Here is a 23711-nt window from a genome sequence, read left to right as displayed (position 1 = left end):
AGGGGGCTCAGGCTGCCAAAGCCTGAGTTCCCCCCAAACTCAAGGAGGGAGGGGAAAGGGTTTAGATAGAGACAGGGACCCCCTTTACCCACTTTACTTTTCCCATTCTTTCCTGCTTGTGATTCCTTTTGTATTACCTGATTGGGTTAAAAGTTATTTGTTCAGGGGGCAGCTGGGTAGCTCAGTGGATTAAGAGCCAGTCCTAGAGACTGGAGGTCCTAGGTTCAAATCTGGCCTCAGCCACTTCCTAGCTGTGTGACCTTGGGCAAGTCACTTAACCCCCATTGCCTAGCCCTTACCACTCTTCTGCCTTGGAGCCAATACACAGTATTGTAAGGGTTAAAAAAAAAAAAGTTATCTGTTCCCCAAGCTGAGTATGAGTGAACGGATCAAGGGGAGACCTTTTGGTCTTGAGTAGTGGAGGGGCAACAAGAGGGATAAGAGTGAATTGGGGAGAGCAGCTTTAGCTAAGGAGGGAAGGCAGATGGGGGAAAATCTTCAAACCCCCTCTCCTCTCTCTGAGTCAATCCATTGCATCTGCTGTCTCCCATGAACCCCACTTTGTGGAAAGGGGGGTCTCCTCTCTTTACCCCTCTCCATACTGAAAGTCCAAGCTTCCCTGTGGGGTAAAAACTTCCCTCTTTTTATCTTTTTTTTAAAGACAGTTGGCACCCTAGATTTAAAAGAACCCCATTTATTAAAAAAAAACACTTTAGTGACTGTCACCAATTGTCATCAACTGTCAGTTGTGAAGTTATTGTCAATTACAACTCCTGAAGCTATCATCTTTGTCACTGACTCTGCCTAGAAGTTCCCACACTGTACTCAGTCAGTCAATCAACAAGCAATTATCAAGATATACCACAAAGACAAAAAATGATCCCTGACACCAAGATAATAAAATTCTAATTGGGGAGACAATATGCAAAAAATTATTGATAAAATATATATGCAGTGTAAATGTAACTTAATCTCAAAGGAAAGGCACTAGCTATGGGGGAGTGGGGTACCAGGAAAGGCCTCCTGCAAAAGATAGAATTAAAGTTGAATTTTGAAAGAGATCAAGAGGCAGAGAGGAAGAGATTTAGAGATGAGAGATAGCCAGTGAAAAGGAATGAATCTTGAAGCTGCCTGTCTTCTTCTTTAGAGATTTCTACATTGATTTATCCTTAGTTTATTCTTCTCCTAGAATATAATAATATAATAGTGTCTTATATGAATTACAGCAAGAAGGCCAGTGTCACTGGATTGTAGAGTGTGGTGGTGTCACTGTTGTTATTCAGTCATTTTTTATTTTTTTATTTTTTATTTTTCCTTTTAAACATTATTTTATTTGGTCATTTTCAAACATTATTCCTTGGAAACAAAGACCATTTTCTTTTCCTCCCCCACCCCCCTCCCATAGCTGATGCACGATTCCACTGGGTATCACATGTGTCCTTGATTCGAAAACATTTCCATGTTGTTGGTATTTGCATTAGGGTGTTCATTTAGAGTCCCTCCTCAGTCATGTCTCCTCAACCCCTGTAGTCAAGCAGTTGCTTTTCCTCGGTGTTTTTACTCCCACAATTTGTCCTTTGCTTGTGGATAGTGGTTTTTCTCCTAGATCCCTTCAGAGTGTTCAGGGACATTGTATTGACACTAATGGAGAAGTCCATTACGTTCAATTGTACCATAGTGTATCAGTCTCTGTGTACAATGTTTTCCTGGTTCTGCTCCTTTCACTCTGCGTCACTTCCTGGAGGTTGTTCCAGTCTCCAGTTTTCATTTCAGTCATTTTTTAGTCATGGCCAACTCTTTGGGACCCCATTTGGGGTTTCCTTGGCAGATATCCTGGAGTAGTTTGCCATTTCTTTCACCAGCTTATTTTATAGATGAGGAAACCAAAGCAAAGAGGGTTAAATGACTTGCCCAGAGTCATACAGCTAGTAAATATCTGAGTTCAGATTCAAATTCAGGAAGATGAGCCTTCTGGATTCCAAGGCCTGGAAGTCTATCCAGATTGTGAAAGGCTTTAGAAGCCAAAAAAGAAAAAATTTATATTTCATTCTAGAAATAATTGGAAGCCACAGAGTTTACTGAACAGAGTAATATGGCCATACTTGCACTTTAGGAAGATAACTTTGGCAGCTAAATGAAGGATGCATTGAAATAGGGAGAGATGATTCAAGGATTTAAATAATTAAGGCATGAGGTAATGAGGGCCAACACTACAACCAACAGGCCTTGTAAATGGAGGAAAAAGGACGTACAGAAGAAATGCTGTGGTAGGGATGCACACATGTGATAAAGATATAATTCATAACTCATAGTACTTTATGGACAGGAAGTCCTTTACTGTCCATAAGAAAAAGGCTTCAGAGAAGGAAGGATCTTTGCATAGGAGAGGCAAAACTTCTGCCCATAGGTGTCCAATAATTTCATTGTTCAGTGGGAATATAAGAGAAAAGGCTTCTGCCGATCCTAAACTAAGGGTCATTGCCCAGCTGAAAAAGTATTTCAGCTGAAAAGAACACTATAACCCTCTAGTTGAAGAGTGCAGTAACCATCCAGCAAGTCAGTGATAAAAGAAAAGATGATCCTAACTTACCTCATCCAATAGCCATTTTCAGTGGCAGTGCCACTTGTTGGATGGAGCTCAGCAGCAACCTAGCCTGGTGAGGACTCAACATAGCCACTGGGTGAACTGTTCAATCTAGCCTAGCATCAGACATCCCACCCCACCAGGAATGATCTCAGCTGAGCCATTTGTCTCCCTGAGACATCATGGTCTTTAGAGAACCAGCCCAGTTGAACGCTGGAACAAGCATCCTGAAGATCCTTCAGAGAGAAAAAGGACATAGGGATCCTACATTTCTGGAGAAATGAGTTGCCTTGGCCATGCCTATTCCTTAGAAATAGGTCTAAGAGAGCTTCTGCCACTTCACAATGAACACAAGTCATTAAATTCAGGACAATTACATCATAAGGGTCTCAAAAGTGTTAGATGTAATTATCAATAATTGAAGAAAGATTATGGGAATCAGGAAAGATGCTTACTGGTCTTGAGCAAATATCTTCTTGAATTTAAAAAAATGGAGAGGAGTCTCCAAACTATAGGTCAGAAAATTTTATTTTTGTTAACAACAAAATTAAAGATTGAATTACTTATTATTTTCTTAAATATATTACTAACAGAATAGTCAACATAAGGAAGCTGAGTTTATAATGTAACATTTAAAAGAGTGGTTGCCTTAAATTGTGACCATGTAAATGTGGTTTCAAATAAAAAATATAGTGGTCGCCAGGGAAAAATTCCCAAATATGAAATATACCCAAATCAGCTGGGTTTTATGGAGATTTTAATTAATACAAATGAAGGAATTAAAGAAAAGGGAGAGAAACAGAGTAAGAGGGAATAGTAGGAAAAGGGCTAGACCAGCTTAGGCCAGCCTTAAGGCTTAAGCCTTAAGAGAGAGATCAGTCAGTCTTTTATCAACTCACCACAAGATTGTCCAAGCAAGACTCTAGTGTTTAGAGACCCACCAGTTCAGCTTTGGCCAGCTCCATCTCCAGAGAGAGTTCTCTGAGAGAGAGTCCTTGCTCTTAGCTTCTTATCTCCTTTAAAGAGAATTTTTCTCCTATGTCACCTCCCCTAAGTTCTCATATCTACCAGTCACAGTAGATGTTTTCCAAAGTACAGACCATTCTTAATTCACACCCGAGAAGGCTAAACTTTTGAGTAAGTTCTCACCTCTTTGCCACTTGTAAATTCACAAGTTGCCTGACCTTTATAGGTACTTAGCACCCTTTTGTATTAGATCTAAAAATAGGCACAGCTTAAGAGCTTTTGCCTTACTATAAGTATGGGTTAAGTATTTTTCATTGTTCAGCAAGGAGTTTACAACTTTATCTTCGCCTAAGACATGCTTAAGTATGGGTGAAGTAGAGTTCTCACATTCCTGATCAAGTACCTTCATTGTTTAAAATGGGGAATGGTCTTAACCAAATCTTCTGAAGTAGGGTCTGAGAATTTTTAAGATTCACAATCAGCAGCCAGCATGAATTATAGATTTAAGGCTAGAAGGAGACTTAAAAATAAATTCTTTCAATCTTCTGTCTTCCCTTTACAGATGAGAAAGGCCCAGAGAGTTTACGTGACTTGCCCAAGATCCCATTGCTAGTAATAGAGTAATGTGATTCAGTCCAAGTCATTCTAATCAAAACCTGATGCTCTTTCTATTATGTGAAATTTGTAGGATAGCAATTATATTATTGGATTATTAATTATCTATACAATAGGCATGTTTCTGCATAGGTTATTAGTATTTCTCCTGGCTTCTATAGGCCCTTCTCAAGTCTACTATATCTGGCCTCTCTTAACTTTCCTTCTAGACCTCTGCTTCCCCTTGTGGTGGCTTGTGCAAGAACACCCCATAGTAGATAATATTAATAGCTAGCATTTATGTAGTATTTAATGTTTACAAAGCCCTTTTGCAAGTATTACTTAATTTTATCTTCACCACAATCTTAGAAGCTAGGTATATCATTATCCCCATTTAAAGATGAGGAAACTGTGGCAGGCAGTGATCAATCGACTTACCCAAGGTCATATAGTTAGCATGTGTCAAAGAATGAATTTAAGTTTATACTTCCTAACTCCAGGTTCTTCAATGCCCTTATATTTCCATAGAATCTTCTACAGGCTTTTAAAATTCTCCTTGTCCCAGAAGGCATTGTGTCACTCATTTTGTGGGTATCAGATTAAATTACCACCAATGCTTTTCAAATTGTTTTTAAAGAGATTTCCAGAGTTCCTGGTAATCAGAACTCTGAAATCCATGATGATGTGTCCTTGATTGAGTTGCTACTTCAAAGTCTATGGTAGTTGGCCCTTCTAGTGAAAGGATCTTCAAAATGATGCCTATTTCCATATATACATGCAATGATCCTTACGTCATTCCATTACTGTAGCTTATGATTATTGGCATTATTATACCTCTTAATTTGAACTTATCCATTAGGTTAAAACAAATGGATTCTAAGAGTAGAGTATAGCAATTAAATTTAAAAGTCTGTAGGGGACTGAGGATGGTGGGGAATATGCAGAAATAAGTGGGTAAATGTTTAACATTTTGCTTCTTTTTAATCTGCTAAGATATAAAAATAGAATTATAAAAAAGTACAAATAATGCATTTTATATTTTAATCCATATAATTAACATTTTCTCCTTTATTTTCTTAACTCTAAATAATCAACAAAATAATAAATCAAGCCCTGATTTGTAGTATTTGTTGATCTCCCTGGTATAAATACTCACACTGAAAAGGTAACAACCCGTTCTCTGAAGCCAGTATAATCTGGCTCCAGCATACCCCTGAAAATACATGGCATAAAAGGGAACCAGGATAATGTAAAGAAAGGCATTACCCTAATTCTGGATTGGAATACTAAAAAAAATATTTTTCTGAGGTAGGGGGCTTAAGCTCTCATGAGTTATTTCATTGGACCAGGAGGAAATTCCTACTGACAATGACAGGTTGTAGAGGAAAGAAAGTAAATACATAGGAAATACAAATAAATGCAACTATCCTTCATAAATTAATACAGGAAAAGAAAATTACAAATATTAGAGGAGAAATTGGGCACTGATTGGTGGAGTTGTGAACTGATCCAACCATTTTGGAGAGCAATTTGGAAGTAGGCTTAAAGGATTATAAAACTGTGCATACCCTTTGCCCCAGCAATGCCATTACTAGGTCTGAATCCCAAAGAGATCAAAGGAAAAGGAATTATATGTGCAAAATATTTATAGTAGCTCTTTTGGTGGAGGCAAAGAATTGAATATTGAGCAGATACCCATCAATTGGGAAATGGCTGGATAAATTGTGATATATGATGATAGTGGGATACTCTTATTCTATAAGAAATAACATCAAGATCATTTTAGAAAAATCTGGGAAGATTTATGAAGCTAAATGAAGTGAGCAAAAACAGAAGAACATTGTACAAAACAACCACAATACTAAATGATAATCAACTATGAATGACTTACCTCTTCCAAGCAATACAATGATCAGAGACAATTCTGAAGGATTTAAGCTGAAAAATGCTATTCACTTCCAGAGAAAGAACTGATGGAGTCTGAATGCAGATTAAGGCATACATTAACTTTATTCTAATTATTATTTTTTTATTTTAAATTCTGTGTTTTCTTTTGCAACATGACTAATATGGAAATATTTTGCATGACTTCACACATATAATTTTTATCAAATTGCCTTCTCAGTGAGGAGGAAGAGAAGAGGGGAAGAGAATTTGCAATTCAGATTTTTAAAAAATGTTCTTAAAAGTTTACATGTAATTTAGAAATATTTAATGAAAGAAACAAAAATACATTGGGAAAAATAAGCTGTTACTGTAGTCTATTAACTTGTTCCAAGCAGGTAGAAACTGCTGGAGGGACAATTGCAAAAATTAACCTTGAGAATAACTGAGTTATAGCAATCAGATACATTAGTAATCTAGAAAAATGCAAAATGCAGTAGTCTCTGGGTTGGAAAGTAAGTCAGGAGATGAATTTAGAAATAAGACCTTTTCCTCATTTCCTAGGAAGATAAGGCAATGAGCAGAGAAAGTTTTAAAGTCTAACATAAGTAGAAGAAATTAGCAAATGAAATTTTCAGGCATTAAATTTGTCTGATGTATATGTCAGCATTGACACGAGTGTGGTTTTTTTGTTTGCTAGTTTGCATATGCCTAATTCATAAGGTAGAGTTCAAAATGCACTATCTTTTCTCTTTTTACAAAAGAGCAAAAGTCCAAAAGAGTTGTTAAAAATCCTCTAAACCTTTGACTCTGTGTACATATGTATATATAGGGAATGGGGGAGAGTTGGTAGTCAGAAATGCATTTTCAATGATCAGAAACTCTCAAGTCAATCTAATTAAAGTGCAGTAAATCATTCTTTTGAATCTGACACTACTAAACTTGTGAAACACCATATCAAAGTCTTATAAGACTTAACATTTTGAATCTGGGCAGCTTAAGGGGTCATTTTAATGTGATTATTTGTGAGGACTTAATAAATGTTTGTAAATGTACAGATTCCATTGAATCTATGTGAAAGATTTTATGCCCATGGAAGTAGTCAAAGGATGTTTAAATTCGGCTTCCCAAGCTTTTTGTTGGTTTACCTTTTGAATCTATTAATTTGAACTATACTACAAGTTCTCTTGAACTTGCTGTGTTGCATAGCAGTAGAATCTCTAGGTCAAAGGTATGAATAGTTATTTTCTTTGCATGTTTTCAAATTCCTTTCCAGAATGATTAGACCAATTCACAGGTCCACCAATCATGTATTATCATACTTGTCTTTAATCCTCTTTAATCCAATGTTGATTATTCCCAAATTTTGTCATCTATTTCAATTTGATGAATATGAGATGAAACCTCAGAATTATTTTGTTTTGCTTTCTCATTATTAGTGATTTGGAAATTGTCTTTCATACAGTTAATAATTTACAATAGTTCTTTTTACAACCATTCATTTCCCTTGTCTATTTATTCATTGGGAAATGGCTTTTGGTCTTTTTATGTGGGTTGATTTTGTGTTTTTGATCTTAGAGGTAATTGACTTGAAGTGTTCCCCTCCCAAATGACCACTTCCCTTTTTATCTATTTTGCATTAATTTTGTTTCTGCGAAAGCTTTTCAATGTGATAAAATTAAAATAATCTATTTGTTCTTTTGTGATTGCTCTATCCCTTTGGTAAAGAATTTACCTCTTAGTCATAACTATGAAAGTCAATCATTGAGTCACCAGGCATTTACTAGGTATTTTCTCTCAGGCATCATGCTTAAGCCCCAGAAACATAAAGGTAAAAACAGATTTTGTCATAAATCACTGTATTTCCAATCTTAGTAGTCAGTGTCTTTGCACAGATTGGTCCCTACACCTAGAAAGCACTATATTTCCTCTTTGCCTCTGACTCTTATAAGTCCTAATTTCTTTCAAAGCTTAGTTCAAGCACATTAAACTTTTTTCTGATCTCTCAACTATTAGTGCCTTCTATTCTACCTTGTATTTATTTTGGATGTATTTATCGTGAATCTTAAAAATTTCTCAGACTGTACTTTAGAAGATTTGATTAAACTATTCCCCATTTTTAACAACGGAGGTACTTGATCAGGACTGTATTGAGAACTTTTAAAATTACTCCACCCTACTCAGACAGTGCCTTAGGGGAAGATAAAGTTGAAAACTTCTGATTGAACAATTGAAAGTCCCTAACTCACACCTTATAGTAAAGCTAGAACTTTAAGCTAGGTCTATTTTTAGATCTAATACAAAAGGGTGCTAAGTACCTATAAAGGTTAAATTAATCACTAAAAGGTCAAGCAACTTACAAAAGGAAAGCTTAACAAAAGAGGTGTGAAGTACTCAGAGGATTGAATCTAACCAGAGAAGGTGAGAACAAAAGAAGGTGAGAACTAAGAATGGGCAGTCCTGGGAAAAAAGCTTCTAAATTTAGGGGAGGTGACATAATAAGAGAAAATTTCTTTAAAAGGAAGGGGGGAAAGGAGATTGGAGTGAGAGGGTATTTGAGTTGGAGTTAGAAGTTGTAGTTCGGAGTGGAAGTGAGGACTGGAGCTTCCTTGGAGACGATCTTGTAAAGACTGACTCTCTCTCCCTTAGGCTCAGGCCCTTTTCTACTGCTTGGCTATTCTCTCTCTCTCTCTCCTTCCTTAATTCCTTCATTTATATTAATTAAAATCTCCATAAATCCCAGCTGACTTGGGTGTTTTCATATTTGGGAATTTCCCATGGCCACCACTTATTTTAGATTTTAAGTCAAAACACTAAAAATTATCCTTACAGTTTGGCCAAAACCTTTAAAGTGTTTGGCATTCACAGTTTTTAACATTTACATTATATATGTATGTGTTATCTCCTTCAGATCAAATGTAAGCTCTTTAGAGATAGGGACTATTTCATTTTTGTCTCTCTATAGCTTAATACCCTGTGCAATGTAAGCACTCAGTAGATATTAAATGATTGCTGTTTGATTGTGCTACTGAGATTACACATGGAGTATTGTGTTCAGCTCTAAGCCTCACATTTTAGGAAAGACATTCATTCACTAGAATATCTGAAGGAGGGAGACTAGAACGGTGAAGGCTCTCAAGATGGGGAATGAACTGAGTGAGATGTGATTGAAAGCACTAGGTAACATCTGCCTGGCTTAAGGAAAATATGATCATTGTTTTCAAGTATCTAAGGAGCTCTCATATGGAAGATGGATTAGTTCTGTTTGACCCCAAGGGAAAGAACTTTTTTTTTCAGAGTCAATGCCTTTATTAAACTTTAGGGGTTGGAGCCCCAGGAAAAAATAGACTTCTGAGAGTAGGTCAACTGAGCTGTTTTTTGTTGTCTTGTTTCAGTTCTTAGAGGGCTGGCATGGGATTTTTCTCTCTGTGAAAGCTTCTGGTTACTTCTTTTTGCTCCTCTGGGATAGGTTCCATACACCTTAGATCATAGCCAGAAAAACAACACTTTTCATTTCCCTTGCAATTTTGATCTTCCTCACAAGTGATAGTCTGCTTTTTCTTGGGGCACCATTAATCACAACAGGACTTCAACCAGGTTTAGCTTTGATAGGCATGGTACATATTTGACCATAAGAGCTAACACAATATTTAACCTCCCCATCACAGTCCTAGTCAGTCTTTTATGTAACATCACAAAGCAGATAGTCCCCAGATGAGGAAGAAGAGGTTGCTAGGGGACACATATCAGGCTTCTTTTCTGTGGGGGTTCATAAATAGCCAGCTGTAGTGCTTTTTGTAGCATTTCAGATCTTGGGGGTAATTTGTATCCTCACATGCCCTTTTACAATCAGTTATAGTTGACAAGACCTGGTGGAAGGCTGGGCAGCGCGCAGACTTCTATTGAATTCTGAGCAGCCCATGCTCCTAGGGCCAGCAGGGCCACAGCAAAAATCTGGACTGACTGCATCATGAGATTCTCTCCTGCTGGGATGTGACATTGGGGGAAGTTGCAGAGAGGCATATTTGAGGCATTTTTAAGGAGAAAATTCTTCAATAGAGATATCCAAAAGCAGAGTGGACTTTCCTCAGGAGGTGGTAGGTTTCCACCATCCTATAGGCTTTGAAACAAAGGTCCGATGTTGTAAAAGGGTTCTTGGCCTTGACAAATAGGGGCTTGATTAAAAGACTTCTCACTCTCTCTTTTTTAAATTTGGCATATCATGTAAAACATACTTCCATATAGGTCACTGTTTTAAGAGAATATGCATATACCATAAAATAAAAATATAATAAATAGTAAACCAATGTGGAAAAGAGCATGTTTTGATCTGCCTCAGTTTTTTCTCTGGAGGTGGAGAGCATTATTTGACTTAAGTCTTTGATCAGTGTATTGCTGAGAGTAACTAAGTCTTTCACAGCTGATCAGCTTTGGGTATTGTTGTTACTATGTACAATGCTCTCCCAGTTTTGCTTATTTTGCTTTGTATTAATTCATGTAGGTTTTTTCAGTTTTTTCCGAAATCATGCTGCTCATCATTTCTTATAGCACAATAGTATTCCATCAACATCATATACCACAATTTATTTCCTCATTCCCCAATTTATGGGCATCCCCTCAATTTTCAATTCTTTGCTACTATAAAAAGAGCAGCTATAAATACTTGCACAAGTAGGTCCTCCCCCTACCCCCTTTTTAAATAATCTCTTTAGGATATAGACCACCTTTCTTCTAACTTGGATTCAGTAAATGCCAGTCTGAGCAGGAGAGATGGGAAGGTCCTTAAAGAGAACTTCAAGTGAGATAACGAATCTTCAGAACTTTGCAAACTTTATGTGTCAGTCCTGGTGGTCTTCATCATTTGCAACTGCAGCAGCTGATCTAAACCCTTCTTTTTACAGATGGGAAAACAGGACAATGAGCCACGATTTGCACAAGTTCCGTTGACACTCAATATCCACAACATCAGGGTGACAAGTCTGTTTCTCCTTCTTCCAGTTCTTTTTGGCGCGTCACAGGTCATAGGTCATACCACAACCCCACAGAGGTGCGGGGTGGGAGCGTGCAGGCGGACCGTAGCCCTTGACCACGGGACAGAAGGTCACCGAGGTCCCCTTCTGGGCTCACACTATGGTGGGTACGTCTTCGCCTAAGCCTGGCCGGAGTGGGAGCAGGTGCACCCACATCTCATTCTTTTCGACTGATCGTGCCCCAGGACGAGATGCAGAAGATGCGATTCAGTCGCTAGGAAAGTTTCCGACGGTCACTGGAGAAGCTGAGGATCCAGAGGGCGGCCGCCCTGCAGGCAAATGGTCTGAACAGCCTTGTCGCTCCAGGTGACGTAAACGGTCCACGCCACGCGCCTTGTGAAGTCCCCGGTTGCTGCCTCGTTCTGATTTCCAGGCTTGTCTTTAACTCACTCGCGATCCCTGTTCTATTCATTCTTCGACCCCTACAACAGTTCACTGTGGGGAAGTCGTTTCTCGGGAGTCGGACATGGCGCGGGAGCTCCGGGCACTGCTGCTGCTCGGGGGCCGACACCTACGGCCTCTGCTCGGGTCAAGGGAGCCGGGGCTGCGGGCTGTCGCCGTAGGTAAGGAGCCGGCAGGGGTGGCGACTCTCGCCCCCAGCCGCTTCCTCGGGCCTCCCGGGAGGAATTAGTGAAGCGCGGACCGCTGCGGTGGGCTGGGGTGGGGGAGGGGAGTGGGACTGGGGAGGATCCACGGCTGACCCCTGAGGACTCGGGCGACCGGGCCGGAGACTTTGCCCACGTGGAATTTCAGAAGTGGGACTGGTCTTGGAAGGTGTTAATTGGAGACCACAAACATTTTTCTTTAACTTTCCCTTTAAGACTAAGGCGTGTTGTTTCCGGTCTTGGGATTCGGCCCTATTATTATTTAGTGGGAGCTTCAAAAAAAAGTTGTATATTTCAAATAACGGAAGTTTGTTAAACACGGTCTATGTGGTAGAAGCTGGAGGAAGTAAAAAAAAAATTTAAGACTCGGCCCCTGCCTTAGTGATACTTAAAAGTCTGAAGAAGGGAGGACCTATGATAGGACACGAGTATTTGAAAGGTGCAAGTGTAAAGTATTATGAAAAGCTTGTGGGGATCGGAGACCCTTGTGAAAAGTGACTTTGAGTTGGAATAATTAAAGTGGCTGGAAAAGAAGACAAGGTGAAGAGAACTCGGGTCTGAAGTTAAGGATGAATATGAACATTTTAGTTTGTGTAGAGGTTAGATCACGTTGTGGTGAGTGGTGGGAAATAAGGCAGGAAAACTTTGAATGCCAAGTTAAGGAATTTGAAAATTACCTAGTGGGTAATAAAAGTTATGGGCAGAGTTAAAACTAACTACATCATGCATAAAATTAGTCTGCCATGAAGAATCTTGGCCAAGGGAAGTGGAGGCTAATGCAATAGATTTTAATTGCCTCCATAAGGATGGTAGTGAGGTGGGCAGGGAGAAATGATATTAATTGGGTATGAGAGATTGGAGGAGAGTTAAATCATCAGCTTTTCCAATGTTGGAAGTAAGGGTGCATAGGTGGCACCATTGGTAGCAATTGTGAAAGTTTGGGTAATTCTACAGTTATATGAATTAACTAACAAATTAAAATAAGTTTCTTAAAATATACAATAAGTTTACAACTTTTACTTTATTTTTTTACAACTTTTACTTAAAATAATTTTTAATATGAATTGTGTCTTGCGGCAGTCTCTTGTTTTATGTGATTTGATATTGAGTATGGAAGATTTTGACATTCTTTAATTCATTATGAAGTCATACTTTGAGCACATTAGGTATTAAGCATACTTTTGATGAAGTCTGTTTTCAGATCTCCCCCATCATAATCCATAGATGAAGAAAAACTTTAAATTCTGAATTTAAACATGAAATAAAATGTTCATATTCTGTACATAGAACAGAAGAAAAATTATGTATGAAACTACAAATCTCTATCTACATCTTCCTTTTCCTTTTTAAGAATATAATAAAGTCAACATATAACTAAAGCCTGGCCTATTTATTTGCCTATGGCTTCTTTCTGACACTTGTACTTAAAATATTTCAGTGACTTTTTTCTTTTGGCAACCCTAAAAGCCATTTTCTCTGCCTACCTCTCTCCCTTCCTTTATTTTCTTTGATTCAACAACAAAATCTTGTATGCATAGCCAAAATAAACTTTGACAGTGATTCTCTGAAAATGTCTGAACATTCTTTGAGTATCAGGAGCATGAACAACTTCTTATTGTCCTCTGGAAAGGGAATTTGATCACTGTATTTTAAAATCTTTCAAGTTATTTTTTTCCATGCTCTTATCATATACATGGTTCTCATTGGTTCTGCTCACTTCATTCTGCATCACTTGATGTAGATATTACCATATTTCTCTGAATTTGTTCCTTTGATCATTTCTTATGGTGTTGTATTTTAGAACATTTGTATACTGTAATTTGTTCATCTGTTTCCCAGTTGAAGGACATCCTCTTAATTTCTGGTTCTTTGACACTACAAAAAGAGCTGTTAATAGATATTTTTATACATTTAAATCCTATTATTAGTCTCTTTTGTATAGAAACCTAGTAGTGGTGTCATTGGGTCAAAGGGTAGGCACAGTTTAATGATTTTTGATCATAGTTTCAAATTGCTTTCCAGAAAGACTAGAAATAATCACAACACCAATAGTACATCAGTGTGCTTGTTTTCCTGAAGTCCAACCAACAGTTGGCCTTCTCCTTTTTCATTGTCTTTGCAAATCTTTGATAAAGGAAATGTGGAACCTCAAATTGTTGGGGGTTTTGGGGGGTCTTTATGAAGTTTATGTAACTATTGGTTTTGAATAAGAGTCGAATGAAGATAAGAATGAGTTAGTGACAAAGGTGAATTTCAGCATGTCTTCCAAACACTGAATTCCAGAAATATAAACGCAATTATCATAACTTTATTTGTAGAAATTGTGATTATTATATATTCCAGTATGTAGTAATTCACATGTTGCTACAGAAAGTGTTCATTAAAAATAAAAATTCATCATATTACATATACAAGTTTTCTTAAATATCAAGCATTTGTCATCTAGGACCTTTGAACTTCAGAGATTAAAAAATGAAAAGCAAAGGGATGGTTTTTTATTAGAATTAAAGTGGTGCATAAATCTAAACCAATAATAACTAAAGTAGTAAGTTACCACGAAAGGAGGATTGAATTTGGAGTCAGAAGACCTTGAAATGAATCCCATATCTGCCATTTACTATTTCTTTGATAAGACAAATAATTTAATGTACCTGATTAGGAGTAATTTTTTATAGGACTTTTTGATAGTTTGGGTTTTTTCTTTGAGATTTACCTGTTCATAGCCTCTGGCCATTTTTCTTTTGGGAAATGGCTCTTGTTTTTTATATATTTGAATCAGTACTTCATATAGATTGGATATAAAACCTTTATCTGAGAAAATTAATGCAAAGATTTTTTTCTTCAGTTAACTGTTTCTCTTCTAATTTTAATTGCAAAAGCTTGTGCATAAATTTATGTATTGTCCATTTAATTTCCTGTGATCCTATCTTCCCTGTGTCTGCTGGTGAACCTGCTTCAATCCAAGGTTCACAGGCAATTCACCTCACAGGAACTTGAATCCATAAAAAGACATTTCCCAAAATTTCTAGAAAATACTTTCAAATCCCAAAAGGAGCTGAAACATGCTTTTAGGATCCTTGATCCTGATTTTGAGGATGTAGAGTTCTTACTATCTGAATTATTTAGCCCACATGAGCAAAGGCAATTCCTGAAGACTGATAGTAGCTTAACTAGCTTGCCAACTAAGGAGCAATGGGAAGATAATGGACTTTGCTAATCCTACTAGCATGTCCTATCTAGTACTTGCTTCAGGCCATAAACCAGGCTATTCAAAACCAAATGCATGGACTAGGTTTGATAAGATCTTGCAGAACCAAGGGGAACATCCTGCCACATACATTGACCAACTATGGCTGAATCAATCTTAGGTTTAGAAACAAATAGTGAAGAATCTTCAAGCCATGTCCATAGGCAATTTCTAAGGGGTTGTACACCTAATTTAAAAGATTTCTTCAAGCATTATTTCCCTAAGTATGATTTGGTCAGCCTGATAGAACTTCCTGAGACTGTAACTTAGTTACATGATAGTAATTCAGAACAAAGTAAACAAGGCCAGGACCAAAAAGAAAAGTTAGAAATGACTGAGAAAAATTTGAAGGAAAAGGAGATTGAAGAAATCAAGAGACTAAACACAGTTAAGAATTATACAACATCTAGTAACTAGAAACCTAGTTACAGATAAAAAACCAGTGCAGATAGAGACTAGGGAATGTTTCTTTTGCCACAAGAAAGGTCACTTGATTAAAAATTGCTTTAAAAAAAAAGAAATATGAAGTCAGTAACAGCAAGAATACACAAAATTTACAAACTAGGTACAAGAAGTCCACTTGTTCACATTGCAAATTAAAGTCCTCAAAGCAAGCTAATGATTTGCAAGAGATGCAGCATGCAATTAACTCTGGAGCTAAACCCAAGTACTCAGATATGGTTAGGAAAGAATTATGAAGCCAGGGTTTTAAGATATATAGTGTGACACCTGGAGATAGAAGAAATAGTGAGAATGTGGCTACAGTTGAAAAAGAAAAAAGAAGAGAAATGATGTAAAATTTGTGCAAGACAGTGTATCTGTGAGTGATAGCCATTGCAATAAAGTAAGATAAAGGCAGAGACAGATTAAGTGATGCAGAAATGAAAGAAATAGCATCTTATTTGAGAAAGGAAGAGAAAAGAGTATTTTCCTCATAAATCTCATAGTCCACTCAAGGAAGGAGGGGGGGAGGGGCGAAGCTAAAAGCTTGAGAAGAGGGTGGTGAAGGGTGGTATTGAGGGAGGAGGAGGGTAGGAAAAATATTAATCAATTAACCATCTAGGGAATTGATAGACACCCTCAAGTATTCCCCTAGTAGTAGTATCTCCCTATTATAACTAGGCACCCTGAAGTTTCCCCTAGTATCTCTAGTCAAGCCAGAGTATCTCATTTATTACAACTAGAAATATCTCCACAGTATTACAGAAGGAAGGAAGGATTTTGGCAGTTAAATCATTGGTGATTGAAGAGCAGTTTCAAGAATTTCTAATCTGGTTGGGAAGATAAGAGTTCATAAATATGCAAAAAGTTAAATATAGCAATATAAGAGTTAAGTTTTTAGGTGTATCTGGTAAATTAAAAGAGATGTGAAGCCAGGATAGGTAGATTTCACAAAGGAAGAAAAGTTTTGAGTCGAGCTTTGTAGGATAGGTAGGATTTAGGTTGGAGAGAAATCTTTAGCATTGTCCTTTTTCCCTGGGCCTTTTTTGTTTTTGTGGCATATTCTGTCTCTTAATGCTTCCTATTTTGTGTGACCTAAACCACCTAATAATTTAACACTAGAGCATTATAATCTGTCATTGAGGTTTGTGGTTTTTCCTTTGAGGTATTGGAGGAGAAAGGCAAAGGAAGAAGCAGTGTAGATAACATATTTAGTATCTGGTTTAAATAGTGTTGCATTATCTATTTGAGACTTAAATAATTCTAGATATCTTTATTTACCAGAAATGTAGTTGATAACTAGGAGGTTTCTAATTATTGTAACCTTGGAATTGTACTGGGATATATTGAAATCTGTTTTGGAAACCACTATTGTCCTTTTCCCAATTCTGGATTCTGCTTTGAATTTTGTTTTGATGAAAAGGGAAGCCCAAAACTTTGACATCTCATTCATTGGATTTTTCTATTTGCTATGGAACTTGTGTTTTTCCCTCCACCCTTCTGATTTTATTTGATGGAGGAAGAGAGGCTGAAAGGAAGACAAGGGACTAACCTTAGTTAAGGAAAATGAAAGTCAGGAGGGTATTTAAAGGTCCCTGAAAGAGTTTGTGTTTTTTTGAAAGAAGAAAAATTAGATGGACAAAGCTGGAAAGAATAAGACTTTGAAGAAACATTATTAACTAAATGTTCTTCAATGGAAATGAAGCATGAATTACTTATAAATAGAATGAATAACTGGCAGCCTTTCCCCCTTTTTGCTGTTTAAACCTTGTTTGGGCTAGAAAGTCAACAGGCATTGGCAAATACCGATTTTGTGTATAGCACTTTGCCGGTATGGGAAGGGGTGTGTGTGTGTGTGTGTGTGTGTGTGTGTGTGTGTGTGTGTGTGCGCGCGCGCGTGTGTGTGTTCATTTTTGGAAAGGATCAATGACATAGGGTGATATCTTGACTTGTACGAGAATTGGATTTAAATGAGGCAGAGTTACACAAAGTTGTCAGACTTACTCTCTTCCACAAAAGGCAAGATGGTGTTTTCAATATCTAACCAAGCTCTAAGGTCTAAACGCAGAACTTGAAGTCAGGAAACCACGGTACCTTCATGACCACTAGTACAAGTTGTTCTCATGTGCCCCTTCCACAGGGGATGTCTCCACATACCTAGGGTAGACACCTTCCTACCTCACTTCCTACCTCACTGATGGAATTGGTTGTCTTCGATCTGGTTAAACCTGCCAGGACAGTTTGCTGGGGTGTGGCTGCTAAGGCTGCTACAGCTTCTTGGAGCCATGGTAAGAGCTGGGTGCCAGGTAGACACCAAAGAAGGAAAGCAGCCCTGAAAAGGGCTTAGCAGGCCCTCCTGCCAGAGGTACTAGTCTTACCTGAACACCCCATACATCCTTAGGGAGAAGAAGTCATAGTCAGAATGAACTTTTCAGTCTTCAGGGTCAGACAGTATGTGAACAAGTGAGGATAAGTAAGACTTTGTGAAGAACAGTGAGCAGACCAACAGGACTGATATGGAAGAATAAAGGTGGGACCAATTGATAAAAGGCTTTCAGTGCCAGAATGAGATATTTAGATTTGGTCTGAGAGACAATAAGAAACCAACTACTTTGGTTTCTTAGCAATACAGAGACTGATAATTAAATTTATGTTGGCACACTCATTTGTCACTCACATAAAATATATATTTGGGAAGGAAGGGTGGAAGATGGGGAAATTAGGAGGATTTTGAAATAATCTATGTATAATTGCCTAAAAAATTGACATTTCTTTATGTGGGTATATTTGAAACTATTGGGTTTTAAAACACATAAGTGTTACAATTCCTTTATTCCAAACCGAATATGAATTTCTTGAAACTGAGAGACTTTTGTTTTATATCTTTATATCCCCAGGGTCTACTTAGCACAATGTCTTTATATAGTGGATACTTAATAAATGCTTGTTAATAAATGCTTTCTTGACCATCCTTTAGCCTTTATAATTCCCGCTCAGAAATATAACCTAGCTACTACAATATCAGGTTATTGATTGCTCTTTTGCTATAGTGTTCTTCCAGTGGATGTCTTGCTCAACTTTTTTTTTGTCCTAATTGAATCCACTGAAATTTAGCATTGATTGACTTTGCCATTTTAACTTTCTAAGTAAGAATGAAACATATCATAAAGTTTTGATTCAAACCAAATGGCTAGAATGGCTCTTTAAAGGTTAATGTTCAGTATATCTTTGACTCGGGAATATCCCTAAGAGATTAAAAAAAGATTCTATTATGTGCAAAAAATATAGCAGTCCTTTAGGTGGTGACAAAGAACTGGATATTAAGAGGATACCCATCATTTGGGGAATGGATGAACAAATTATAGCATATGAATGTAATGGAATACCATTGTTATTTTTCTTTTAACCATACCTTTTGTCTTAGAATCTAGACTAAGTATCAGTTCCAAGGCAGAAGAGTTAAGGGCTAGGCAATTGGGGTAAGTGATTTGCCCTGGATTGGGATGCACAGCTAGAAAGTATCTGAGGCTATATTTGAATCCAGGACCTCCTGTCTCCAGGTCTGGCACTCCATCCACTGAGCTTCTTAGCTGCCTTAGATTTTATATTTTAAGAAATAAAGAGACAATTTCAGAGAAATGTGTACATATTGATGCCAAGTGAAGTAAGTAGAACCAGGAGAGTAATTTATACTATAATATGATCAATGCAATGATCAGTGTTAGTTTTAGAAGACTGATGATTGACCTGCCTCTTGCCAGTGAAGTGATATATTAATATGCAGAATTAGACACATTTGGTCAACGTGGATTTATTTTGCTTAGCATATTTATTTGTTATAAGGGTTTTGTAGTGGGGTGGGTGGGTGGAGAGGAAAAAAAGTTAATATTTGAACATTTGCAGGGGGGATCATTTTAATTTTAAAAAATGAACAAAAACTTAAAGAATAATACTTGGGCTGCCAGCCAAAGGAATTGGTCTTCTTGGTATCTTATGCACATGTTTTAATTTTTATTGTATTTATATACCTGTCTTTTCTCTGCTAAATGGTTAGTTCCAGGAAGGCAGAGTCACTACCTTGTCTCTCTCTTTCTGTGTCCTTTCATTCCTTTCTCTGTACCTTCCTTCACTCATTAATAATCTAACTTTTATTGAGATACACATTGCTCACTACATAGGAATTATTTAATAAAGGACATTTAGAGCTTCCACTTGCCTTTCCAGGCTTATTTCATATCACTGTCCTTTGCATATTCTTTCAGTGAAGACACCTTTTCTACTTTTTACCTCTTTCTTGTACAGGATATTCAGTCTCCCTCCTTCATGCCTTTGCATGGGTCATCTATTATACCTCACATGTATTCCTCCTTTTCTCTTCCACAAAGAATATCCCTAGTTTCCTTCAAAGCAAAGTTTATATGCCACGTCATACTGGGAGATTTTTTCTGAACCTCTCTTCTTTCGCATTGCTATTAGTTTTTTCTTTCTCTTGCACTTATTCTGTATTTACTTATCTGTGTATATGTTCTTTCCCTTCCAGCAGAATGAAAATTTCTTTCTGAAAAAAGGTTCTGGGTTTTTTTTTTTAATCTTTATAGCCCTAGCACCTAGCCCTTTTATTTGTTATTTCATAAATGCATATTGAATTGAAAAGATTGTTGAACAGATAAGAAAAATCAGTGTAGCAGTTCATGGACAGAGGTTCCAAGTCTAGAGACCCAAGGTATAAATGAATTGTGTTTTGTGAAATTTCCTCAAGATCCTGGACTGCATTGAAGTTTTTGAAATGTAAAAGGGAGGTTAACCAGAATAATATACTTGAATAAAACATAGGAATACTTTGAATTACTATATTTATTCCTTGTAGGATTATTGGTACTTTTGAAAAATTGGCAGCTTTAGAAAAATACAAACCCTTTTTTGTCAGAGGACATACTTAGAATATAGTAACCTGTTCATATTTCTTAGTTGGGCAATAGATGAAGCTTTGGATGCAACTCAGAACTTGAAGTCAGGAAGACCCGAGTTTGAATTCTACTTCAGACATTTTCTTAGTTATGTGAACTGTGGGAAATTACTACCTCTTTATGGTTAGGTTCCTCATCTGTAAAATGGGGATAAAAATATCACCTACTTCAAAGGGTTGTTGTGGAGATAAGAGGAATTAACAGTTAAAGCACTTTGAAAACTCTAATGTGCTATGTAAATACTATTATTATTTCCCAATCAATTTGAATTTTTTTTTTCCAGGAAGACTCTCTCCATGTCTGTGGAGAAATATTGAGATTGTGAGCCCTGTGCGGAACATGGTTGTTACTAACATATGTGGTGGACAGAAATATAGTACACAAGCAGCTGAAGATAAAAAGGAGGAGCCACTGCGTACTATCATCAGCAGCACAGAGACTGTACAGGGTACTGAACAGGAATTGGTTTGGATGTTGCTATTGGGCTCAGCAGTAGGAAATAGTTGAGATGTTGGAGGCATTTAGGTGATAGATCTATCTATTTACTTTGAATATAGCAAACCTATATTATTCATGGGTATTCTCACTTTCCCACCAAAATAATGTGTCATCTCTGTACAGCAAGGACTTCTGGCTTTCATCCTAATGTGTCTCACACCCTCTGGTGGCTGCCTATAAAACTAGGGGATGTGGTACCATCCCCTTAAATGATGATTTTACTAATGGTCTTCAGAGGTAAGATGTAAACTTGGAAGTTACTGTCTGAGCTTCTCCAAGGATTTATTTCTTAAATTATAGCTTTCATTCTCTAGGGATTAAAAACTTTATAAAAGATTTTCTTCATGGCTATTGTTGAAGTCTTTCCATTTCTGATTTTCAGCGTCAACGTTAAAACAGAGGGTGTGAGATAGAAAGGGATGAAGATAGATGCAATTTCTTAGATATGGTCTACGGGCAGATAATCAAATGTAAAAAATTTACCCTAGTGGTTGCCAGGTAATTGTGCTGTTATGTATGTAGCCCATGAAAGGAATATCTAAGACCAATTCCACACTCTTAAAGTAATTGCCAAATTTTTTAAAGCATGTGTTTGGTGATACAATCATTTAAAAAATGTATCTGAATTCACATTTGAAGTTTTCAATATATGAAATATTTTATTGGGTTCCATGATACCCAGTGGAAATATGCAATGTGAATTCAAATAAAGCATCCACTTCAGGGGAATGAATTATTTGCACAATTTGAGACCTAGCTATAGACTTAAGTTTCTTTTTGACCCTATTATGAAAAGGAGCTCTAGAAAGTTTGAGTCCATTGGTGAAGGTAGGAAATAGATTTATTTGTGTATTCCTTTAATATGTTGACTTCCTTCAAACCATTCACTTTTTAAAAAAAGAATAACAAGAATCATTAAAAGTTACTCCCTCTCCAATCATTTTTATATGTCCTTTCAGGAAAACAGAAATTAGAGCTTAGTGGTTGTGTATGTCATTAATTACTAGGTTCTGTCTCAAAACACGAGTTCCAGGCTGAGACAAAGAAGCTTTTGGACATTGTTGCTCGGTCCTTGTACTCAGAGAAGGAGGTATGGTACCTGTTAATCACTCCCAGTGCTGACATTGTTTCTGTTGGCAAAACTGTATTTTTATATAATTTGAGGAATGCCAGATATATGTTAGCTATGAGAAAATACTGAACTCTGGGCAGGCCCTGTTCTAAAGTACTAGAGAATCCTTTAAACAGAAATCTATTTCTAGTTTCTCAGATAAATACACTCAGCTGTTCCTTTGCCGAGGTTGACTCTGGAAATCAATTTTATTTTGTTGACAATTTAAATCAATAAATCCCCTGACTGGGGTTGATAAGGAGTGTTAATTTAAATCTAAAGTGTATCTAAAATTCCATTGTAGATCTGTTCTTGGTGTTCATTATGCTTACCTAAGTACCCCAAGTTTTGGAAATATGTGAGATGATTGCTTAAAATCAGCCATCTTTGTGGAGTACCTACTTTGTGCTATATTTCCAAGGAGCAAGTTCTCTGAGTTCAGAAATTTCACAGGAGAGATAGAACACTTGAGAAAGAAAGAATAGAAAAGTTATAAATATATGTGTGTATAACCAGTTACTGCTATACAGAGATATACACAATTGAGCATTGAAGGTTACAGAGAAGAGTAAAATAGGAGGATAAGACATAGATAGATACATAGATATATAATAGATTGATAGAAAGAAGGAAGGAAAGGGAAGAAATACTATTGTGTAAACACCATTTTAGGTACTTCAGCTTGAGGTTAAACCACATACTCTCAATTATTGCATGTAATTTTGTATGGTAGATATTTGTAAGGTGAAGTCTGTAATTATCTTGTTTTCATTGCCCCTGACAATGGATTTTATAGTAAGGTCCTCCATACTTTTGTAGAATATAATTGATCTCAGTTTTATAGAAATATAATCTGATAATCAGTATTTGAAAAAGAAGCAGAGGATCTTTTTCATATATGCTATAGTAGAGATATGGAATAATTTTTAAAGAATTATGTTAGCATTTACCTTGACTTCGACTTTAGAAATTTATATGATGGTTCTATAACTTGAAAATTTATTAATTCAGAAAATATTCCCTTTTTATCCCTCTTGAAAAGGTTTCATGGAACTGCTTTGAGAAACCTCTTTCTAGTTAAAAGATCAGGAAAACCCTTAAGTCCAAAGAACCAAGCATGCTATGATTGTCATTCCCAATTCTGGAATGGTTTTAATTGTAGCTAACTATTGTAAGATTAAAATTAATATCCAATAACTCCAAGTATTATATTTTATTAAGTTTATTAATAATCATTTGAAATAGAAAGAAAATAAACTAAAAGAAATAGAAGTTCAAACCTAATTATCTAACAAAAAGTAAACCCAGGTGTGTAGATTCTCCTGCCTGGCATAAAGCCTGTTTTCCTAGATGCAATGGGGGGTGGGGGGGTGGGAAGAGTGAAGGCAGAGCTACCCAAAACTTATATCCTCTCTATGTTAGTACATAATGTGAGAAGGAACATGAAAAGTTAGGAGAGTTCTGGGGTTCAAAATTCTAATTATACAGTATTATGGTTTTTACTACAGTTTACTTCCATCATCTCTCTTTCAATAGGTATTTATACGAGAATTGATCTCCAATAGTAGTGATGCCTTGGAAAAATTGCGCCATAAGTTGATGTCAGAAGGCCAGACTTTGCCAGAAATGGAGATTCACTTGCAGACAGACAGTGAAAAAGGCACCATTACAATCCAGGTATTTCCTTTTAAATACTAAGTCCTATAGAATTAGAGAAATCATCTTCCCTTCTCTTTTAGTGCTTTTAATGGTATTATCTATAAAAAGGTCATGGAGTAACACAT

The 23711-nt window shown here is 36.8% G+C and overlaps 1 protein-coding gene across 1 annotated transcript in view; it reads left to right on the top strand.

Annotated features, from left to right (window-relative positions):
- The first annotated feature begins 9319 nt into the window (after positions 1–9319).
- Positions 9320–23711, top strand: part of TRAP1 (TNF receptor associated protein 1) — a 64116-nt gene continuing 49724 nt past the window's right edge. Inside the window, exons 1-4 of the mRNA XM_001370096.5 lie at positions 9320–11621; positions 20602–20766; positions 21824–21906; positions 23464–23604. Of these exons, the coding sequence (XP_001370133.1) occupies positions 11525–11621; positions 20602–20766; positions 21824–21906; positions 23464–23604 (486 nt within the window). The 5' untranslated portion in view covers positions 9320–11524. The remainder of the gene's footprint in view (positions 11622–20601; positions 20767–21823; positions 21907–23463; positions 23605–23711) is intronic.

The sequence above is a fragment of the Monodelphis domestica genome, chromosome 7 (assembly GCF_027887165.1).
Source record: "Monodelphis domestica isolate mMonDom1 chromosome 7, mMonDom1.pri, whole genome shotgun sequence".
Lineage (NCBI taxonomy): Eukaryota > Metazoa > Chordata > Mammalia > Didelphimorphia > Didelphidae > Monodelphis > Monodelphis domestica.
Note: the sequence above shows the minus strand (reverse complement) of the source record. Positions and strands in the feature narration are given on the sequence as shown.